We start from the raw sequence: 24,442 nt of genomic DNA, 5'->3' as shown, positions 1-24,442 counted from the left end.
TTCATTTATATCGTAAATGTACATCTCATTTAAGAATATTTTTATCGAAATTTAAGTTAAAAAATCTTACTGAAATTCAAATCAAAAAATCAAATGCAAAAATTAAAGAGAATTATTGCACCTTTCCCTTATTAGTCGGTTGTATCGCCTCCAGTAACCCTATACTTTCGCGATCATCCTCGTCGCGATAGTCTGCGGTCTCACGCGGATTATTGCTGTGCACGGTGAACTCGGTGGTGCTCGCAATGCCGTGATTATGAAAGATAGGGTTGATCAAGGCCGGGCTGTTAGCATTACTGTTGAGCAGAGTTTGTATCGTAGCGGAAGACGTATGGTACAGCGGCGTCACGGTCGATGCTTCGTTGTGTTGAATGATCTGCGGTGGCGGACCCACCGTCGAGGTGTATCTGATCTGCGCGTGGATCTGCGGAGACGATGTCGTCGAGCTGACGGCGCCCTGACTGCTAAACAGCTGATATGACGTAGCCTGATTGTTGACGCGCTCGCCGCCGTTGTGGAAGATGTACTGATGATGGTAGCCGCCGTTCTTGTCATCGTACAGCGACTTGGACTGACTTGTATGGACCTGGGGGAACGGCGGTTGGGGCTGATAGTGCTGCGGATAACCAGCCGGATGTTGGAAGGAACCGCTCGCGACGGTGGTGGATGATGGCTTGCTGGACCGAGACGTAGTCATGGGGCTGGGGGTAGTCGAGGTTGTGCTGGGTCGCGCCGAGGTCGTTCGTGGCTGATGATCCTCCGCTGGGTGATCCGTAAGAACGTCCTCGCCGTCATCATCGTTCTCATGAAGGCTGCGAGTGGAGAAGAGAAGTAAAAGAGTAGTCCATAAGAAGCTTAACCAGTTGTTACAGGAAATTCAACCGTGAGACTTGTAGGCTGCGGTTTCAAGTGTCCAGAAACGTGGATAAAGCTTGAAATTATCAGAGAACAAATTCCCGACGTCGATAGCAAGAGAGCCGCGTCAGAATGTCGCGGTGAGCAGAAATCCCAAACGCATTCCTGAACCAGTCGCACGCTCGTGTTCGGGAATAGCGCGAGATAGCTGCTTCCAGGTAACGACCGTTGTTAATCGGACGACACTGACGGATGATAATAACGACATTAACCGTATAAGGTCGCAGACGGAGAAGCGGGGTAAGGAGAGTCGCGCGGGAAACGAGATTTACTTTGGCTAAAAATAGACGGCCGTCAATGACTAAGCAGCCGCGTCGTCGAACGGAGCGTATAAATTTCGTCGCCGTGACAGTTCATCGTTACAATTTTTTATCCGCGAATACATGCATGCACTATCGTCCAGTCGACGCGAGAGGAGAGGACTCTGGCACATTCCTGAGATACCGGCCGCGAGTGAAGGAAAGCCAGTTGAAGTATTTATGGATGCCCAAGTATCTACGGGCATGCCTTTTATAGCCCGCAATTTTGCGCTGTACGTCCGACTCGTCTAAGGTATAAGGCACTTAGGGAAAAATGCATACGCGAGTTGCACGAATTGAAAATATGCGACTTAAAGGCTGAAGGGGACTTTGAAAGCGTGCCGTATGTTTTTTTTTCATCGCAACATTATGCGATTATATCTCTAGGCGTTGCTTCGGATACGTTGCATAAACGAAACGAAGCGAGAAAAATGTAGCAACGAAAGCCAAGCGAGGATTTTTGAAATTTGACTTGATATTACATCACACGTACAGGATGTTCGGTAACATTTGCGCGAATTCAATTTTGAAATGTATTGATAAATTTAAAATTGATTTTTCTCTTCCTTTTTTTTAAAAAGAATTTCTTTTCGATAACTTATATTTTAATTAATAATTATTTAATTAATAATTATATATATTATAATTAATAATAATTATACATTTCTTAATAATTATATATTTCTAAAAAATTAAAAATTATATATTAGCCTTAATAATTATATATTTCTAAAAAAATTAAAAAAATTAAATTTAAAACAAAATTTTTAGACTTAAATTTGGAATAGTGAAATTTCGTTATTTGTTTATATCCAATAAATTTATATAGTTTTAATTACATATATTCATTCATACATTTTACAAGTTATAAATTAAACGAGATATATTCGGTGTATCTATCATTCTACGAGTGAGCTGTAGTGATATTAGAATACTTTATATGTGACCGGCAAAGCAATCAAAGTGTGCAATAATTTATTTCATTCGATAGTTTCTGCTCGCAGCGACTTGCGAAATCGGAAAATCGATTAGAACGACTAGTTTGGAGAGCATATCACTGATATTATTTTTCGCGAATCGCCGAATTGTCATTAACCCTGTGTCACCTGATCGATAATTTATCTTGTCATTGATTTGCCGGAAAACTTGATTTATAAAGTAGAAAGAGCGAGATTGCAACATGGATTTTTACCTGAGCGTCACGGCGTTATTGCCATAGAGCTCCAGATTCAGATTGTAGAATCGCTCGCTCTTACTGCAATCGACTTCGTCGACTCTCTCGCAGACTCTGGTTTCCTGGTCGAAGACGGTCCCATTCAGACAGAGGAACTTTATATCCATGATCTCGTCTGAAACCAGATCTCACGGTGAAGAAGAGGGTATCATTATTTGGGGATACTCTGGGCTCTCTAGAACGCGTTCGTTGGGTTAAAATTTCACCGAGACACTTGTATTTTATTATTCGTTTCTTGATCATTAGTTAAAAGAAAGGTACCGTACTTTCGAGCGCGATTTTTCGCGTTAAAATTGCACATTCGAGTTTCTACTAAGAATACAATAAACTATCTTTGAAGAAACGCGTGTCTTGTTCATCTCAAAGATATTTGACAAAACTATATTGATCGAACTTCCAGACAAAATTATACACGTCGCGCTCACCTCGCGATCCAGTCCATAAAATCCATCTTATACAGGTAATTATGCAAATCGTTTTATATGTCAAGCGTTCACGATATCACGACGAATGATCATAGTCGGCTCCTTCTGCATCTCCGGTTGAGAGTCGATCCAGACTTGTCGCGGACACAGATCCGGTATATTAGAATTAGAAGCGGTAATTAATAGTGGTGCGAATCTATTTAAGGCCGTCACGCATATCGATGATAAGTAGATCATTTCGACAAGTCCGGCCGAAGGTCCCGTCCAAGTTTCGTAATCAATCGGGAGATCGTTTTACAACGAGAATGTCACGGTCGCCGAGGAACGTTTACTGACCTAAGCCGAGAGTCTGGCTTTGACTCGTCACGAGAAGTCGTTCGCGAATACAATCTCGAGAATTCAATTCTCGTTAACTGGAATTAACGTTCGTTACTTTTCTGCCGAAAAAGCGGAGAATTTATAATTATATATAATTTAAAGCATTTAAAAGGAACATTTTTCTATTATTGAGGTTTTTATTTTATAGATTTTGATTTTTATATTTGAGAATTTCGTAATCTTTGTAATGCAAAGTTACCTTTCTGACCGATGGTGCAGACGTGAAACATTTGACAGCCCGCCTCGACATCCGCGTAATATCCACCAATCACCTTTCCTTGACACGAGAAGTTCGTCTCCGGTAGGTTGTCGAAGTCCAGATACTTGAAAAATAAAAAATCCGGCGAGTTAGCGAAAAGAAAAATCAGATTTTCATTGCGACGAGTCAAGAAAAGTTTAAATAAATGATTTTAATTTCATTTAAATGAGTTTCGTAGACACTTACGCCAGGTTCCCCCGCGCTGCATAATAAACGGCCATGATGGAGATTAAGGATCGACACGAAAACTGAAAAACAAAGAAAAAAAGAAATATGAGGGAACAGAAATTTTCATTATGCGATTATTTAAGTAAAAATTTAAGTAAAAATTATTAGATTTAAGTAAAAATTATATTATAAATTTAAGTAGAAATTATATTTAAGTAAAAATAATTTTAAGTAAAAAATCCAAAATATTAGAAATATTAGAAATATTTAGAATTCCTTTGAATACTCGTTCAAAGTGAATTTTATCTTTCAACTAATAGATTGAATAAGGAAAAAAATTTCGCACACATTGTTCTAATCCAACATAGCTTTTACAAAATTTAACGTTTTAAAATTTTATGAAAAATAGCAATACATTTCTATTTTTATATTGTTAGAGTATCATATTTATATATTTCTTCAGAGCTTGATTCTCGCTTAAAGTATGTTCTCTTGTGCTATTGGAGACATTTAAATCCAATACATAATATTCGTGTTATTATATATCGATGAAATAATAAAAGAAAAATTATTTTTTCTAAAAGATAAAATCCTGCTCGCCACCGACCTATTCGGTGCAGCAGTAATTTATGCAGTTGTGCAATCGTAGGTCCAGGGTCCCCTGTGAACCCCGGTTGCATTAGTTGCGACTATAATTATGTACAACTATCGTCACGCATCGACGATAGGTTAATGCTCCAGAAATTCGAGTTTATAATTTCGATCGACTTATATATAACTCATGTATAACATAATTCTGCGTAAATGTAACGTTACGTAAACGCGATTAGAGTAAAGAAAAAAATTACATCAAGTCAGACATAGATTAATGAGATACGGTTAAATGGATATTAATTAAGATGAGTTTAAAATTAAGCTGAATCTAAAAAAGCTGCAGAAATAACAATAATTGCATTTAAAAGCAAATCTATTTTGTATTATATAGATAATAAAATTTCTTTCTTGGTTCTCTATTGAATATTAGAGAAGCTTCGTGAAAAGAATAACAAATTAAAATATAATCAAAAAGTAATAAGATACTAGAATAGACGACTTTCACCTCGCTTATCTAACACGCGCCACAGACAGGTGTTAATTGTTACCGTCAGATTAAATTATATTCGTCACGCTGACTCTGTCCCGTGCTCAATTATAGTTCGCTAATAATTTTCTTTGGTTATTCAAATTGCAATCGGTATTTTTTATCAATAAGCATTTATATAACGCGACTGTATAATTGATTTATGGAGCATAACGCTTCATTAATAACGCTTCGATGCAAAAGTATAGTATATTAAAGATTTATAAATATACATATACGATGATATCTCAGATAGATAATTAGTTTTATTTTCTAGAAACATATATTAAATATTTAAAACACAAAATAAAATAAAATAAAATATTAAAATAATAAAATAATAAAATAATAAAATATTAAATAATTATTTAGTCAGATATTAAATAATTATTTAAATACTACTGTCCATTTTTTAAAATGCAGATTTGCTTATAAATAGGATATCCCCCTCGATCATTTCAATTATATCATGTTTATATCATAGTTAATATCATAGTTTGTCAATTATTTCTGAACGTTTAGCTTCGTCTACTCCACAATTTGACTAGGAAGTTTTATCTTATAGCACATAAATCGCACCTGTTTGCGCTGTCATGCTTGATAACACGCTTGATCGGGATATGTCGCAGCCGTTTCTGTCAAATGGAGAGTCGAGGACTATCCGGACTCGATAACTTACGAGCGACTTTTAATTTCCATATGTGCAAAGACGAACAGACCTTTCACCGAGTGGCGCTTGTAAAATATATACCCACGTGCTCCAGCGCGAGATTGTAAAATCGTTCGATCTCGATACATTCGATGATGTAATAATTTCAATAAAAAGGCGAAAGGAAATGAGAGAGAGGGAGAGAAAGAGAGAAAGAGATGATGTAAGTCGGCGTGAAACAAAAACAACTGCACGATAGTTAAAGTACTCTCTCATCGGATGTTTCGCCAATTATTTTTTACATATGCTGACCTTTCGTTCGACGATGTCTGACCGCGACGTCATGCGACGTTAGTTTCCATCAGTTTCACCGCGGCCAGCGTCGTTAATAATGCTGCATAGCTTTCTCGAGGTGAAAGAATATTTATCTTCGTCGATGTCATCCGAATCGGGAGTATGATAATGAAGACATTTGATGATTTCATAAAACGTAGACCATTTTTGCGATTGATATTCTTCAATGATTGCTTGACATATCCTGCTCATGTATATCGCAGCGAATAATTTGTCTTACAGAATGAGTAGAACTCTCTTTCTCGATGTAAATTCTATTCTCACTGATTATTTTATATCAAACTCGGCGCTAAATAAAATTGTTATGCTTGGATCGTAAAAATTTATAGACTTTTTAAATGGTTCGACTAACACTACATGTTTATGTATTGCAGAGATAAAGTCTACGGACTTCCGGATGCTGAGAATGAAAGGGATATATGGATCGATCCATGTAAACGCGTCTCGTATATAAGAAGCTAAAAAGGGAAAGGAGGAAGAAATGGAAAGCGCGATCGTGGCGCACACACGTCAGGATTCCATGCTAGAAACCGAAATTTCATAAATAATTCCTGGGGCATACCGCGCTCGGCCGACTGTGACGAAGTTCTTTGAAACTCCTCTCTGATTTTTCTGCTCTAATCTGGTTGGTCGTCCATGGACATTTGCTTTCATTGATCGCGAACAACTCGATATTCTACGCTTGCTGCACGAAAGATCGCGAGTCTCTCCTCATTTCATTTTGCGCCACTTGGCATTCGAAAAAGTTTAAACGTTTAAGTCATTACGATCATGATTTCATAATCTGCCGGTATTTTGAATTGGTGTCAAGGAATTTTTGCCCACGAATGTTTGCGCAATATATTAATATTGCAAATTAATAACTTAATTTAAGTATGAAAAAAGATTTGTTACGATTTCAAAAAACAAAAGAAAATAAGTGATTCCATCTTTTATTTACATTATTTTCAATTTGAGAAGAATATATACATATATATAAATTAAAAATAATTGTAATAAAATATAAAAATATTTCACGTGAGAGAGAGAGAATATTAATCTGTCAAGGAATTTTTGCCGAATGTGCTCTACATTAAATATTGCAAATTAATAATTTAAGTATGAAAAAAGGAAGAGAATTTATTATAAATTCACAAAGCAAAAGAGAGAGTCAATCTTTTATTTATTACAAAAACACATAATTGTTTAAAAAAATATGTAATTGTTAATTGCAAATTACATATTTTTTCTTCGAAACAATTATGTGTTTTTTTACACCAATCGATTCCTCTCATTATTTTGTATATAAAAGTATTAAGGTAAGATAATCGAAAAATGAATATTTTACTAGATATTTTATGGTGTAAAATTAAGAGATCATTTCTCAAGCCTCATAACTCGAAAAGTACTCGATGAAAAAATACTTTATTATAGTGTTTTGAAAAGCTCTCGAGGTAAGCTACAAGAACTTTTTTGGGAAGAGATTGTTCTGACACCTTGTATATATATATTGTTTTCAGATTAAAAATAATCTAAATAAAAGATGGAAGAGATGGATAAATTATATAAATAATTGGAGTAAAATATAAAAATATTCGACGAGAGGATATTAATCCTTATAAGAGGACATTAATCCTATTTGAAAAGGCCAGGTATAAATAAAAGCAATTTGTTATGATTTATGTGTCTGCAATATATATCGCGATGTCGTATTATATCAATCACAATATGGAACTCGTATAATATAATTACACACACATATTTTTAGAACAATTTATTTTTCCACAAGGGCATACAAAGTGACGTATTTATTCCACCGTTGCGATCGACGTGATCGTTAATCATCATCATCGGTTATTTCTCGATGCCGTGGCTGGAAAACCGATGCTGTGGTACGATGTAAGCACGCGGTAGAAGCGCACGTGGCGCATTACATCGCGGCGCACGGTAATAATAATCACTTCAGCTTTCGTTTATCGCAATTTTCGCTTAATGGCATACACTGGCTACGGCGACCGAGGGGAAACGATTCCGTTGTAATGCATAGTTGCTGTGGCACCATCGTGTAACGTCGTATAGCAGATGTAAAAGTCCAGATACGTATGCATCAAAGCGGGAGCTTGCTTGCTTTTTTTTCTCACCACATAAGGTATGCACAGACGTGCACTGCGTAGAGGCGTAATTCCCGAAGAAGAAGCGCGTTGAAGCCAGGTGATATAACCCTTAGCGCGTAATACCTGTGTGAATCTCGTGACATTTAGATCTCTGCCAGAGCTTGGCCGGCTCGTTACTCGTCTTCGCGTGCGCGCGCGGACTCTTGACAATCTCTCTCTCTCTCTCTCTCTTTCTCTCCCCGCGATTTCGTCAATAAATTATCTTCGTATCATTTATCCACGCGCAGAGTGATCTCGATGAGTGGACCGTTTCATAAGCCCATCAGATGACGCGAGAACGGATGAGCACAATGTTTCTATCTTTATGACGTTTGATTATCTGTGATTCATGCCGAGTGTGCAATGTGTTAATTAAATAAAATAGCGATCATTTGAATATTTCAAAGACGTTGCAAAAGTATCAAAGGGCAATTAAAAAGTGTGGGAATCTATTTTTTTCTCTCTTCTAAATTGGTAAGATTCAATATCTTTTAATATTACGAAGAGTTTATCTTATTATGAATATACACATATTTGATAAAATTATTATGCATTTCGCATAATTAATCAACCAGATGTTTTAATGAAAATAACAATTTGTTATTTTTGCTTAAAAATAAATAAAAAAAATATTCATATTGTCTGTACAGGAGAACACATGGTGAGATAAATTTCTCAGATAACTAGAGAGACTAATACTCGATTTATTGTTGTTGCAGCGCGCATATCGCGATCGTGTTAGACAAAGCATTAAGTCATAAGGTTACCTTCGCGAACAACTTAATTAATATCGACCACCGCGGATCTGCGAGGAATCGAAAGTAAGCGTGCTCGAAATGAACCGATCGAATATTGAGAAACGATTCCGCGAATCGAGGAGCTCCTTTTGTTGGTGCCGATAATAATCGGGTGACTCCACGCGATAAATGCAGATTTATACGCTCTCATTCGCGGCTAATTAACGGTTAATCAATGGCCGGGTCGCGAGATTCATTTCGCCCGCGAGCTTCCGCAACCCTGTCCCGGTATAGTAATTAATTTCGCTCTTTCCGCGAATATTAAATGCGCCTTCATGGGAATAAATCGCGAATGCGTCCTCAGCATCGTCGACGAATATTGCAGACCATTCCTGTGAATGTTAATAATAATCTGATTTTCCATTCTTTTTTTTCGCACGCTTGGAAAGAGATAAAGAAACGTTAACTTTGTGATAGGCGTCTTTACAAGCAAATTTTATTTATAGTGACAGAAAATAATTTTTATCAAGCCTTTTACGTTCGCGCATTATTAAATTATTTATGAAAAATTCAAATTATAAGAATATTTTTAAATTAAAATTAAAATTTATTTTAATCTAAATTTATAGTTTATCCCAATTTTTAATATATATCAATATTTTTTAATTAATATAAATAAAATTTTTAAATTTTTTATTTATATATATAATAATAATAATATTATAATAATAATATAATAATAATAATATATATAATAATAATAATAATATTATAATAATTATAATATTATATATCAAAATTTTAAATTTAATCAAAACAGAGGTGGTATTTTACATAATAATATTTCAACTCGCATTCATGTCTTGTTCAACTTTGTAATTGTGATAGATAACTGAAGCTTCGAATGTATACGCGATGCGTCTCGATTCCTCCGCCTCTCCTTCTCGAAGGAAGACATCCAAAGTACCGATTATCGCAACCTAACCGTTCTTGCCATTACCGTGATATTACCGTTACAGTAGCGTCACTCCAAGGCAGGTTACTCCATCGGGCAGGAGCATTGCTCAATTCCCTCCGGCAGCTCATCTCGGAGCCGCAGTTTTCCTTCTCGCGATCCCTCGACCAAGCCGTATATTATACTTTTCACGCGCGCGGAAACCATTCTTTACGCTGATTACTGTGATTGCGAATGAAAGAAAATCAAATTATTATCCCGAACGCGCGGCCAATTATACGAGCATCTTACTACCCTGTCATCTCGTTTCTATTTCGGCAATATTCCGTAATACTTGATATTATACGAAAATGATTAAGAGCCTCGCGCATAAGTTGATATTGCGCTTCATTAATTAGTACTTGGTTGCAATTAGACTTAAAAGCGAACAGTTCGAACGCAGCAGTTACTCTCGGTTGCATCTGTAAATAGAAAAAAAATTTTTTTTTCTTTATAAAATATGAATTTTTACGAAAAAAACACAAGCCTCATTGTTGAGTTATTTATTTTCAATATTTGTTTTCTATTAGGAAAAAAACGGTTTTTATCTTTACTTACATCTATTAAGCTTAAATATTACGCCATGTAATTTATTTAACTTCGTGTAATTAAATAGTTTGATTTATATCTCTAATGAACTTAAAAGATTTTTAAAAATATTTAAAATATATATTTAAAACATATATATATATTTTTTTTCTTTTTATTATTTTTTATTATTTTTTTCGCAATCAAAATTTAATAACGTTACATAACAATGCTTATCTCTATATTTATCCATTTATAACTCATTCGCTCCAGTCGCGATGTAAGCGTTTCTACACGTATCTACACGATCTCTGGCCACCTTGAGGATGACACGGACGAGGAAGCACCGTGATATGACCCCCGCGATTTTATTACAACCCGAAAGGGCACATCGATGTATTATGAAATCGCGTAAAAAGAGCACCTTTCACCTTCCGAGAGCTTATAGATCGTCTTTATGTCGATACGTCCGTGCCTCCTCAGTAATTTACAATGTGTATCGACGTTCACAAAATTAGATATTTTCTCGTGTACAATAGTGCATCATCGATCTTTTTAATCGGGTTTCGAATTTTGTTAAATAATTAATTAAATACCGAATGCAAAATTCATTGGAACAAAATTTATATTGGATTTTGACCGAGTACAATATTATTTCGAATAAATTTATATGGATTTTGATGGATACAATATTATTTTAAAATCTTGTTATCGGAAGATTTAATTTCAAAATTTCAAGAATCGTGCAGAAAAGAGCAGCAATCAATGGAATTTATATGAAGTTCAATATTATATTGTAGACTTCGATGGGAATATTACTGAATTATGCGATAATATTTATTATTGGAATCCAATTATTCCATCATTTCGTACATATGTGAACACAAGTATTTTATTACAAATTACATTATTAATGAATAATTTGACGCAATTTTATTACAGTTTTGCTGTCTGTATACGTCACGATATTATGCCAATTCCATCAATGATCCGTATGATGAGTATTCATTACGCGAGAAAGTATTTGAAAAACTGATCCGGGAAATTGCGGATTGAATAATTACAGCCGGAGCAGCTTCGTGGATGATGCACTTCTTACGAAGAGATCAGTGCTCGAGATGCATAATTTTGAAATGTTTCAGATTTGACAAGAAAGGAGAAAATAATCATAATACATTTCATATGAATTTAATTGAATCAAGAAGATAAAGAAGATTAAGAAAAAGGATAATGCATAATCTATACATGTTAAAAAAATATCTTCAAATTTCAAATGTCTAAATTACTTATTTCTTTACGTCGCAATTGCTTTGTACAACATCCGTAGGTAAAGTGTTTAACAGATGTATAAAGTATATCTTGCTGAAAACGATTTTAAACTATATTTTGCAACGATGCTCTTTATTCCAACGAAATAAACGATTATATTTGCAATATAAAATAGTCTTAATACAAATAAAGACTTTCTGAAAATAATGAGAAAGACTTTATTGCAGTGTTAAAATTTCTAACATAGTTGAATGCACAAAGGAAGGCTCTTGTACCCGGAAGCTGTTGAAATTGGAAATCACCGCGAAGGCGTCCTAGACGAAATCGTTTATCCAATTAAGATGTTAATAAAGGCTGTCGAAGATTGCTTCATTTCCTCGTGAGTTGCTCACTAGTTGCTGTTACTTTTTATTTGCAGAATATTATAACATCATGGAAATTATTTGTTTCAAACGAACAAAAAATTTCTCTATTAATAACAAAAAATAGTAGATATAATAAATATCAAATAAAAATATAGTAATAATTTGTAAAAAGTATATATGCACATATAATTACATATATGATGTAAAATAAATATTTAAAATACATAGCATATCTAAAAAATTGAGACCTATCCATATGGATCAAGTTGTATTTTAATGACTTATTTAATTCGTTATCTAAGAATATTGCCTGAAAAAGTTACAAATCATTCATCAGGGAGTAAAAATGAAAAAAGACTAAAACAAAATTGGGATGAAAATAAAAATGAAAGTGAACCGTCTGCAAAATGGATCATTACAAAATCGAAGCGTGATAGTAAAGAAATAGGAAGGTCACGGATTAATTTACTTTCTACTTGTCATCTTGAAATAGTACGCGGTTAGTCCTCATGAAGATAGATCATTTCTTTCTTTTCGAAATAAAATTCGTAATAAAAGTCGAGTTATTTTAAAAGATTACGAGATTTAATGTGACAAGAAATTAAGATTTCTTCAGATACATATATTTAATCCAAAACAATCTACAGATGCAAGTAATATCATCATTTATTTATCTGCTCGATTCGAAATTGATTTTCTCGGAAATTCAAATATTATTATAAATCAAATATACATATAACATGCCACGCGCAAAAAATACCTCAACACATATTTGAAGTTCTTTTAACGTAAAATTTTTTAACGTAATTTTTCTTTATTATATATATATTTTAAAATTATTTTTTCATCTTTGTTCCATAATCTTTCATAAAAGAACAACTTATACGTATGATAAGTGTTCACTTGTCGTATCTTGTTTAAGGAATTTCCAAGCATTTCTACGGACACGTCATCGGATTGCGCCGCTTACAATCACCTAATGCAGCGAGGAAATTCGAAGGAAGAAAGGAAGCAGTTAGTTTCTTTAGCGAGATAAACGAGCTGGTATTAAGATCGAAAAAAGAAAATAACTCTTGCACAATTGTACATTTGTAAACTTATGCTGTTTACAATCTCGTAGATGAAAATCTGACTGAAAAATAAATAAGTTTCGCGATATGATGGGGAAAAATCACATTGTGTCATCTCATGTCAATGTTAATGCGTTTACGATTGGAACATTGGAATTTCAATCTACACACGTATATGCGAGGAATGCAAGTATCAAAGAAAATAAGATAAATGGACAAGTTTCAACATCGTCGTATGCACAAAACGATGGAACAAAAATTTTCTTGTAAAGAAACTCATATAAGTTTGTCTGATGAGATTGTAATATGAAGAAAAAAGTAAGATTTTATCGTATCATCGTGAATAAAAAATATTTCTATTTCTTTATAAAGCAATAATTAAAAAAAATAATACATTTAGTTTGAAATAACAATTATTATAAAATTTATTATTTATTATTTTTATTATTGCAATGCAAAAAATGCAGTGTTTCTTCAGATTTACGATCTTGTTTGACACATCTTAGGCCTTTTGTCAATTTCATATATGAAGCAGCAGAGAAACGAAGAAAGAAGATAATAAAGTTCCACGCGCGTGCATTAATTGAAATTATTGATCATTGTACGATCACACTCGAAATTTCTCACGATCATGCTCGGCCAAATATATCGATGATAAATCGCGTCGAGTAATAATAACAACTTGACAGAAAAATTTCATGGGGATCGCTCCTAAATACAATATTGTAACTTGCATAATTCCGTAATCGTTGACCTCCGCATTGACTGCAACTCGCAAGAGTGTCAGGAGTAAATGGACGATAAGATTACATACACATACTTTTCTCATAATGTCAAGGTTCAATTATATTTACAAGGCGAACATTCAGATTCGATAATAATAAGCCATACCGTTGCACGTGAATTTGCAAACTCGTATTCGGCCTTAAACTCGAGGTAACGGGATGTATCATTCATCATGTCTCGTAGTATGCTAACAGAATTAAAAGACATAATTTGATATTTTTTTAAAACTTTTTTATTAATATTTTATTAACTTTTTATTAATTTTTTACTTATATAAATCCATTTTTTTCTTTAAACAGCTTTAGTTTTCTTAAGAGTGCATTTTTCTTTTCAAAAATAGTCAACAAGATTCCAAATGTTAATACGGCGCCATCAAATTCTTCTCGAGAGAAGTGCTTTCTTTAGCTTCTAGAGCGTGTCAAATAAAAAGCTATTAACAGGAAGAAAAAGTCAAAAGAAGTAGCCACGAGCAGAAATGACTTCTGTGTGTGAATCAACTCCTGGCATTTAAAGAACTAAGCTTATATAGTTAAAGGAAGAGAGAGGAGGATCGCGGATGAAGAAGAAAATCAGAAGAGGTCACGGCGGTCCAATCGCTTAAATATTTATGAGAACGTTCTCCATTCGAGACGAGAGCCTAAGCAGCACCACCCGAATTCTTGTCCTTTGTAAACTTTCTCCCGAACACCTTATGAGCCCCTTCTCTATTCCTTCCACTTTTCCCCTTTGCCTTGATGACAGGAAATTAAAATATTTAAAGACGCGTTAATGTTTCCTCTAATTTTATTGAGATGTCTTATGAGTTTTTCGTGGGATAAATGCAAGAATGCATTTTAAATAGCATAAAATTAAATTAAACACATTAGCAAAAGCAAAAAGTGTAATTCATTTTTTATAATAGAGTATAACTCATTGCTTGATAATAGAAATATTTTGAGCAAAATCTATTTTGTTGCGAATGACATTAAAAAAATATAAATGAAAAAAGTCGTCCTCTCTCTTTCGCACTCCTTGTCCTTTTTACGAGACATTGTCTTCTATAAATAAGATCACGTTAGCATAATTATGCGCCCGAACAATCAAGTCGGAATGTTCCTTGAATGGAGACGATGTCAATCCAGGTCAAATGACGTTTATCTAGCATAAACGAGATGAGACGAGCACAATAAAAGAATATTTCGAACCGCACGTGTTTTAAAAAAAAATTTTTAAATAAGAAAAATGAAAAAAAAAGAAGAAATATAAAGCAAGCAAAGTATTCTCGCTATAACCGAGAAGATTTTGACGTCGAAATAATGATCACGATTTTATACAATATTCTTCTAACACTCAATACTTGCTTGTGGATCTAAATCCATAAAAAATAATTAGCTCGGGAGTAATCCATCTTATACACGTTCTTACTTGCGTATAATGCACATGTTTGGTTTGCACGGCGAATATTTCTCATTTGCTGATTTATCGTTGATTTAAAGCGCAACTTCCGACTCGCGGAAATAAATATACCGTCAGATTTTTACTCGACCGTGTATAATCATCATTAAAATTCTCCTTCGAATCATTCAATCTGTTATAGAGGAAAGAAATTAAAAAAGCTGACAACGCAAATGCTTATGATAACTATTTTCGCCATTTTGGAGGGATAAATCGACTCCTACGATAATTACAGAGAGAAAAATGTAGAAGACGGATATGTGAATTAGATGGATTATCTCTCGGCGCGTCCGCGCTTTCTTGGACACTTTGCAATTTGTTTCGCGCGGTGCTTCATTTTTGCACAAATTAAGACCTAATGATTCACAATCGCGAGGCGACGATAGTCATCCGTGTAAAAAAAAAGGAAAAAAAAACACACGTTCCGCTTCCCGATCGATCAAACATACGTCGCGGGAAGTGATATCGCCACCGTGTTGCATAGGGGAAACACGTTGCATATCACCGATTGCATTCGTGCGAATCCTGCGTAACACTTTCTAGAGTCGATATTACCCGGCTCACCCGGACGTTATATACCCGCGAGAGACGTTGGAATAAATAGAACTCGAATGTAACAAAATGTCCCGGTCACTTGAGTTACTAGCGTGACGGCGACTCTCAATTACGCGACTGTGCCAATGCACTTCTGTCGTTTCCAGTTCATTTCTCGCCGGCACGAAACTAAAATTGCACTCGTTTTTGATTCCTTTAAAACGAGACTTTTCTTACGCAAGAGGCGACAAGTTGATTTATTAATAAAAACTATTTGTAAAAATTTTTTAAAATATCAAATATCATTGTTGACATTATCAGAACTTAATTGGAGCAAGCAAACTTGGCTCTATTTTGCAACGGCAATTTTTTTCGATCTGATTCTTAAGTGGAGAGAAATCTTAGATCACACGCACACGTGCAATGTATCACGTTTGAGAGCGTACGTGCAACGCGAGAACGAAGTCATTGCTATTCGAGATGGAGAGGGAAGGAAACGGAAGTCCTCTATTATCCCCAAGACATCGGATATACTCGGATCGTAGGATATTCTGTTTCAAATGCCGACACGCTACTACGAATACGAAAAGTCCTTTTGTGTACCTTTGATTTCGCCTCGAAAATGTAACGAACAAATTCGGTATAATAAGCACTCGTTATATAAATGGCTAATATTTTAAGGGACGATAGGTAAATAATAACATTCAATTAAATCTTCACTAAACAATGCACCAAAATTTTTATTTTTTTAACAAAGCAATTTTAAAAAATATAATTATATTGCCCTTTTTGAAAATTATTATTAATCATATTATGATTACTACATAAGTGCATGTGTGTTCAAATTTATATACGATAAAATCTCTCATATTTTTTCATCATCACTAGAATATTATAGCACGAGCCATTTATTTTATTGCCATATTTACAAATAATAATTATTTCTCTAAATAATAATTATTTCTCTAAGTAATAATTATTTCTCTAAGTAATAATTATTTCTCTAAGTAATAATTATTTCTCTAAGTAATAATTATTTCTCTAAATAATAATTATTTCTCCAATAATACTTAACAAATATATTTCGATATTTGCAATTTTTCATCGATCTAAATTTAATTTACTATTCACTAGGTGAATAATAAATTTATGGGATCACGCAATAAAAGACGCGAATCGCAGGATCGAGTGATTAACGTAATAAAAGTTACGTTATATATTAATCGTTTAAATAATAAATACTATGTAATTTTAAAAATATAGGCTATTACATGTGTATAGCATTTTATAGCATATAAAATATTTCGGCAACAAATTAATTATGTTTGGCCTTGGCATCGTATAACGCGCTATTATTTACATATGACGCGACCTTGTTATCATTCGCTCGGCACTCGAGTATACTTTCTCTCTTTAAAATCTTTCTCTTTCTCAAATATATTTCGATACTTCAAATTTTTCACCGATCTAAATGTAATTTGCTATTCGAATGAGAATACAGTAAGATAGGGATCACAATCGAGGATTAACATAACGAGAAGTTTCATTGTTAATTTGCTTTAAATATTATAATTAATTGGTTAATTCCCAATAAATAACACTTGATTGTATCGCATGATTTTTTATCAAAGTATTTAATTCGCGCGATTTATTTATTCCACGTAAAAATATATGATGTCAAATAGTTATCAAAGCGACAAAAAGAAAAGAAAATTAAAATTTAATAAAACTTACTTTATAATTGATTTATATAATAACTTTGTTACAATCCTTATCAAAATTTATCCATTTAATTTATTGCATTTCGTTCGACAGCGACGATTTATAATAAAATATTGTTGACTTTTCCGACAGGCACGTGACGATACAAACGTCTCATTCAATGACTGATGAAATGAATGACATATGAGGTTGCGTCTTCCGAGAAAACCCATTCAACGCGTTACTGTTGGATAAACAATCGTGTGCAAAATGCGTCAATTGCATATGCAAATACCCCGCCATTTTGTCAAGACGTAGACGCGGTGATTAATCTTCATCTGGTGAGAAAAATCACCCGATTATTTGCCTCTCGAGTTATTATCGTGTGACATTAATCGCGAAATCTTGTAAAAACACTCGGGAATTATTGATCGTGACAACTGCACAATGAAAACACAATTGTCAAAATATTAACATCGATTCGCATAAATTTTAATCCAAAATATTCCATGGAAAAAATTTTATCGATAGTCTGACTTGTTAAAATGCAAAATATCATTTTTAAAATTTATTCAGTAATTATAAATATATGCTTATCCTCATTATTTAATTCCATGATAATGTAATATGTAACATATGCAACGAGCGCCCAATAAATCGACATACGTGAAAGTCGCGCGACTGCTCCGAGTCATACATTTCGATTTGCTTTAATTACGAAAAGTTATGTGAAATCGATCGTTTCTATAAGCAAGCAGTGCGCGAAAAGCCGGTCGCGAGAGTTTATCTTATAGTAGAGGAAGTGGATTTTTATAACTGCATACACTCTAGACACTCCCTTTCGACGGAATGTCCTTCGCATCGTATCTGTCATTGTTCCTCGCGCTACTTCTTGACCGTTCATTTCTTCGATCATCATTACACGCTGCATTATAAAGCGCATTATAAAGAACAGATTAAAAATGATGGGAATAATAAAACAAAATATTGAGGCAAAATTTATTCAAAATTTATTCAAATTATTTTACAATACTTTTATAATTATTTACATTACTTTATTACATTATTTTATCATTATTTTACAATTATATTAATTTTATTTGATTATTTTATTAATTTTATTTTAATTTTATTAATTTTTGCTGCAGTAATCTCAGTTGCTTGATATCGATTGTTTGATATGATAGCTCTTCAAAATGATTCTTCTTGCATAGTACATGTTGTTTTAACAAGTCTATAACATGCGGAAATTATTTTTCCTATTCTGCTTCTTCGTATGTTAATCGATAAACTCGGAAAGAACGGAATTTATAGTGAAATAAAATCTGTTACGAAGGAACACGGTAATTTAGGCTCGCGAAAGGTTAATGCGCCTTTTAAGGAAACGGTTCGTTCGCGAGGAAACGAGAAAACGAGCGTGATACGCACGTGGTGCGGTATGCACGTGGTAGTGCAATTTTCATTGTAATCGATGTATTTTTCCCCGCATTTCACGCGGCTTCGACTGACTCCTTTACACATCGCATGCTCTATAAAGGGAAACCCTTCCATTAACCGCATGTCAACGCGCCGTGCAAATAGTTCTCAGGAAATAGCGTGAAAACGACGTTATTTTAACCGGTGAATTGCGAAATTTTGCTGATATCGCACAAAAATACGCCGTTGTCGCGCGTGTTGCAAAAAAATACACGAGATTAAGCTGTAAAAAAACGTGAAAGGCGAGGCTAACACACATGGGCGTTTTCTGTCAATTTTTAATTTTCACTTTCGTTTTAAATTCACGCGGTTTTCTTTCATCTTCTCTCTCGTTACAATCATCGTATTTCTCGCGTAAAAGAGATTTCTCGCGCGTATTAATTCACGAAGTGTGTCTCATTTCTTAAACTTCAAGTAGCATGCAATTTCCATAAATGAGAGCGACAGATCGAGAGATCTTTTTTCACGATTCTTTTTAAACATTACTTCGTAAATATATGAAAAATATTAAGTGATTTTTTTATAAAATTTATACATACACTGAGTCGTTTTATCATCCTTTTTTTTATTTTTTTGAAGTCAAATCTGACTCTATATCGCATCCTTTATTAAAATCGATAATAATCGTCTGGTAGTTTTCACGGCACCGATCATGAGATGAAAAACAAAGACTACCTGTTTCCGTGAAAGAAAAAAAAAGAGAGCAACTAATAATAAGCGGCGAAATTGTGCATGAAAGAAGACTCTATTGTCTTTCTTTCGGGCATTATGCATTAATTAGAATTGTTCATGCTTCAAAAGGGGATATTAATTGGATAGTCTTCTTTCCCGGGACTATTGATACGTGACGCCATATATTTCACTTTTTATGAATTCAGTTTTGCACACACAATAAAAATTTGCATAGCTTCTTATTGTTCGTGTGTGTTTCGTCGAGAATTTCCCATAGATGGTACACTTATCCGAATGATCAATTTGCGTTTAGAAATCTGAAATGTATTCGATGGAAAGCGTATAAAATCTTTAAAAGCGAATATTTTCCTTCCAAGAGAAATTTTAAAAAGTAATATATGAATTATTAATTCATTTCTTTATTCAGGATTTTATAGCCTGTCAATCACTAGATGTTATGAGTGAAACAATTTTTAAAAACTACATACATTTAGAGAAATAAAGTAAAATATACAACAATATACAGGGTGTCAGGGCAATCTCTTCCCCAAAAAAAGCACTTCTAGCTTACCTCGAGAGCTTTTTAAAACACTATAATAAAGTATTTTTTCATCGAGTACTTTTCGAGTTATGAGGCTTGAAATAATTTCTTCATTTTTACATAAACCATAAAATATCTAGTAAAATATTCATTTTTCGATTATCTTATCTTTATACTTTTATGTACAAAATAATGAGAGGAATCAATTGGTGTAAGGAAAATACATAATTGCTTCGAAGAAAAAATATGTAATTTGTAATTAACAATTACATATTTTTTTTCGAACAATTATGTATTTTCCTTACACTAATTGATTCCTCTCATTATTTCGTACATAAAAGTATTAAGGTAAGATAATCGAAAAATGAATATTTTACTAAATATTTTATGGTTTATGTAAAATTAAGAGATTATTTACAAGTACTCGACAAGTACTCGACAAGTACTCGACAAGTACTCGATGAAAAAATACTTTATTATAGTGTTTTGAAAAGCTCTAGAGATAAGCTACAAGAACATTTTTTGGGAAGAGATTGACCTGATACACCCTGTATACACGCATCATTTAGTAATCATATTGAAGCCTCGAAAGAATTGATTAAAAGTAGAATTTTTAGATCGTGTGTAATAGTTGAAATCTCGCGGTGATATAAGCGCTAGGCAATTAGTCAAATATGCTAAAAAATGTCTCGGAATTTCAATGGAAGTATAAATAACGGCCGCAGGATATTACAAACCGGCCAGTGTGACCGGAATGCAAAAATTGAAATTAATCTCCCGGTAATGGCGCGCGCGCGCGCGCAAGACAAGGACGCGTTTAAGGCGCAACTTTTCCCTGGTTATAATAACGAGAGCCCGGGAGTCAATAACATTACGTTACAAGGAGAAAAACGTGAAAAGAAATAGCCTTTCCGCGGTTGTGGTTTCGCGCATGTAAGTGCACAGGGATAAAAATACAATCTCGAAATGCGCGTGTGAGGGCAACGACCTTTTCCTCTCGCTATCGAAAGCATAGATTAAGAATGAACGGATATCCGAACTTTGATAAAGCTTCCAAATCGAATTGCAATAATGATGAGTATATAACTGCAAACTTCGTTAATTTTTTTCAGATGTAATAATAATAAAATTAAAAACCACTTTTATTAGAATTCAGTAGATAATTTCTTCCTGCTTAAAATTGAACTTTTCTATAAAAATTATATTATACATAACGAATATTTTTTTTTTATTAATAATTGCCGCTTTATTTAACAGTTTTGTCTCTCCTCTCTGCAATTATATTGCATCGCTGTTGCATCGAGAAGCGATGAGAGAAATTTTGAAGGGAAAGGCGGGAAAGAGAAAAGGTCGCTGCATGCAAAGTTCGAAGCCTCGGTGAAAGAAGCTACATTGTATTGCCGTGTCGACGGATATTAATTATAATCAACAGGAGAAGACGGACGCGCAGCATTTCCGTTCATGCAGCTTCCTGCAGCGCTCCCAGCTTGAGAATAGAGAGAGAGAGAGGATGGAAATTTATTAAATAGTTCGTGAAATCGCGTGATTATAAATTCTCAATTCCAGTTTAAAAAATAATATAAATAACTCTTTGTAAAATTTTCAAGTCTCAATTATTTCAAAAATTATTTTATTTAAGCTTTTATTTTCCTATTTTTAAATAAAAATTCGGTTGTAATTTCTTTTTACCGCATGTCAATTGATTATAGAAAATATTAAAAAGGAAATTAATTTTACAAGATTAGATATTTAATTTTTAAAATCAGAGATTAATTGTTCATTTTTCGTAATTTCCTAGATTTAAATTCTCCGCCTGTTTGTTCGAAAAATCGCTGAAAAGAATACCTGACGAAGAAGATGCATGCTCATATCTAGTCGACACATGTGCACGCAGATAGATATCCGTAGTTAGTTATAGATATCCCGAGCCATATTGAGGATACCATGCGACGTGATTGACATTCAAGAAAGGAGAAGTTCATTCTCTTTCTTTCGTGGAAAAATATTTTTTTCTAAATATTTTTTCTAAATATTTTTTTGTCGCTTATAAACTTATAAGTGTCTTGAGAAAGACAGCTAGTCATCAATTGTTTCCTAAAAATGATACATTATTACGAATTATATTTAATAAATTTTAATTTAAAAAACTAAGCCAAGCGCACACGCATTTTATTCGAACAGATTATTATAGATATTTATGCTTTGCTACCTAATATTTGCAATAATGAGATGTGTAACGTTAAAAAATTTTTTATTGGCGAATATAAGAGAAACTCTTTCACCACAATTATTATTTCGCAAAGATACCTGGGCGTTGCTACCGCAACCTAAGAACGCGTTTTACGGATTGAGTCGATTGACCTACATTTAAGAAAAGAAAGTATAGTGGACGAAGGTGTCGGGAAACATTTCATTTATATACATTTGTATCGCTCAACTTTGTTATACATATTCATTATCTAACTTTATCTTTAGTATCAGTTTTCGCAGTTTGAAATCATAAATTATATCTATCAATAAATTCATTATTTATATACATTATTTATATAAAAATCATTATTTATATACAGATACTTATTTAAAAGATCGATAAAAGCGAGAGTTTTCGCGACTATTTTCTTTTGACTAGAGTTGTAAAAGGTTTTCTCGTACGAGAAATATTTCTATAAGATTTTCGATTTTGTTTAGCACTGTTCCACATCTCCATAATTTCGACAAATTATTTTCTTTCTTTAAATCGAATTAAAAAAAAATTATTTTGCAATAACCGTCGGTTTAAAATTTGCTTTAAATCATTCATGTTATATGATTCATATTAGTCTTAAAAGACATTTTATTTTGAATATATTTTTTCTATGAAAGTAAGGGATTCAGTATTTATACGATATCGATAAAATATTTTTATAATGCTTCAAGTGAATTTGAATAATTAAAACACAAGTTTATATTCTTTATCTTTCTTTTATTCTAAATATATCAGCTGCTTGAATATTTGTCCACTTAAAACCACTTCAAATTCTAATCAAATTCTGATTAATTTAATTATCTTAATGAATTTAATTAAAATTGCGTGCCGCTAAAAAATATTTTTAACTTCTTACATGACAACTGTAAATTACTAAGCTAAACTTGAACTGGTAAAATGAATTACTAAAACGAATATAATGCAAAATATTCATTTCGAATAGTGCATCATCGATCACTTTTAGTCTCTCGATTTTAAACCTTGTCCGAGATAAGAGGCTGCCGAAAAGTGCGTGAGCGACAGTATACGATAATTGTCCGACCACGTGACAGAGTGAAATTAAGATCGTGACTGACTAATGTGTGCTTACGTGACATCGGCACCAAGAGAGACACGCTTCGAAAGGTCTAACCGCATCCTTGCGCCGGAGTTACGCGATTACGTAAGAAGAAAAGTGAGACACCGAAAGAGAGAGGGAGAGGAAAAGAGGGAGAGGAACATTACGAGAGAAAGAGAAAGAGAAAAAGAAAAATAAGTTCGAGAAAATATGTATCAACGCGATCAGACGATAACTCGTATCAATGTAACCATGTTGGCTCTCGATTTTTGCAGATCTATCCGGTGCCTGTTACGAGAATGCATTGCATACACATTCCATAAAAAAAGATAATATTACGACATTAGTAAAGTAATAATTATTCACCATTACATGCCATTAAAATTCGCGACTTATAAATTTAATGTCTCTTTATTTAACATCTATTTAATTTTATTTCTCTCTGCGAATAATAAAATTAAATTAAATTAAATAAAGTAAAATTTTAATAATAAAATTAAATAAAGTAAAATTTTTATAAAAATAACGAGACGATTGTATGAAGTAAAAAATTATGTATACATTTTCGAAATTACGTATATATTTCAATTGAACGTTTCTTATTTGAATGTGACGCTAATTCAGGTACAACGACAATCGTTGTGTTCGAATCAGATGTCTGCGTTCACAGAATGAATGTGAATTTTCAATTATTGCGTATTGCAATCCGATCGAACATGAACGAAGTGAAAGCCAATCATTTGCATTGTACGTCAAATGAAAAAAGTATTGAAGATTGCACAGAATTACATAAAAAAGAAATTCATCTTCGCATCATTGTAGTAACACGTAAACTTATATTCGCGCGATTAACTGACAGGAGATAGAAGCCTTAAGATTAGAGATGTAAAGAAATCTTTTCTTTTTTCATTGAAAAGAAAAAACAAATTTTATTTTTTTTAATATAATATTATTTTTCTTCATATTTTTTGTTAATATTGTATAATAAAAAAAATTAAAATTCTTACGATATTAATTTATCTTTTTTAGAAAGTAATTTTAATGAATTAATGAGACTTTTGCGACAAATTAAACACATCAAACACATGAATAATTTTCGA

At 33.2% G+C, this 24,442-nt stretch overlaps 1 protein-coding gene across 3 annotated transcripts in view; it reads right to left on the bottom strand.

The window, feature by feature from the left end:
- The window catches only part of LOC145973848 (uncharacterized), a 56,250-nt gene that overhangs the window by 5,818 nt on the left and 25,990 nt on the right, over positions 1-24,442 (bottom strand). For 2 of the 3 annotated variants that reach the window (XM_083103448.1, XM_083103451.1), the window contains exons 3-6: positions 3,697-3,758; positions 3,451-3,574; positions 2,407-2,575; positions 122-812 (exon numbers count right to left, since the gene is read on the bottom strand). In XM_083103448.1, the coding sequence (XP_082959574.1) occupies positions 122-812; positions 2,407-2,575; positions 3,451-3,574; positions 3,697-3,758 (1,046 nt within the window). The remainder of the gene's footprint in view (positions 1-121; positions 813-2,406; positions 2,576-3,450; positions 3,575-3,696; positions 3,759-24,442) is intronic. The other variant, XM_083103449.1, reaches the window with a different exon arrangement.

The sequence above is a fragment of the Camponotus vicinus genome, unplaced genomic scaffold (assembly GCF_025532165.1).
Source record: "Camponotus vicinus isolate PSW18456_S1 unplaced genomic scaffold, iyCamVici1.0 SCAF_6, whole genome shotgun sequence".
Classification (NCBI taxonomy): Eukaryota; Metazoa; Arthropoda; class Insecta; order Hymenoptera; family Formicidae; genus Camponotus; species Camponotus vicinus.
The sequence above is the reverse complement of the archived record's forward strand: the minus strand, read 5'-3'. Positions and strand labels throughout refer to the sequence as shown.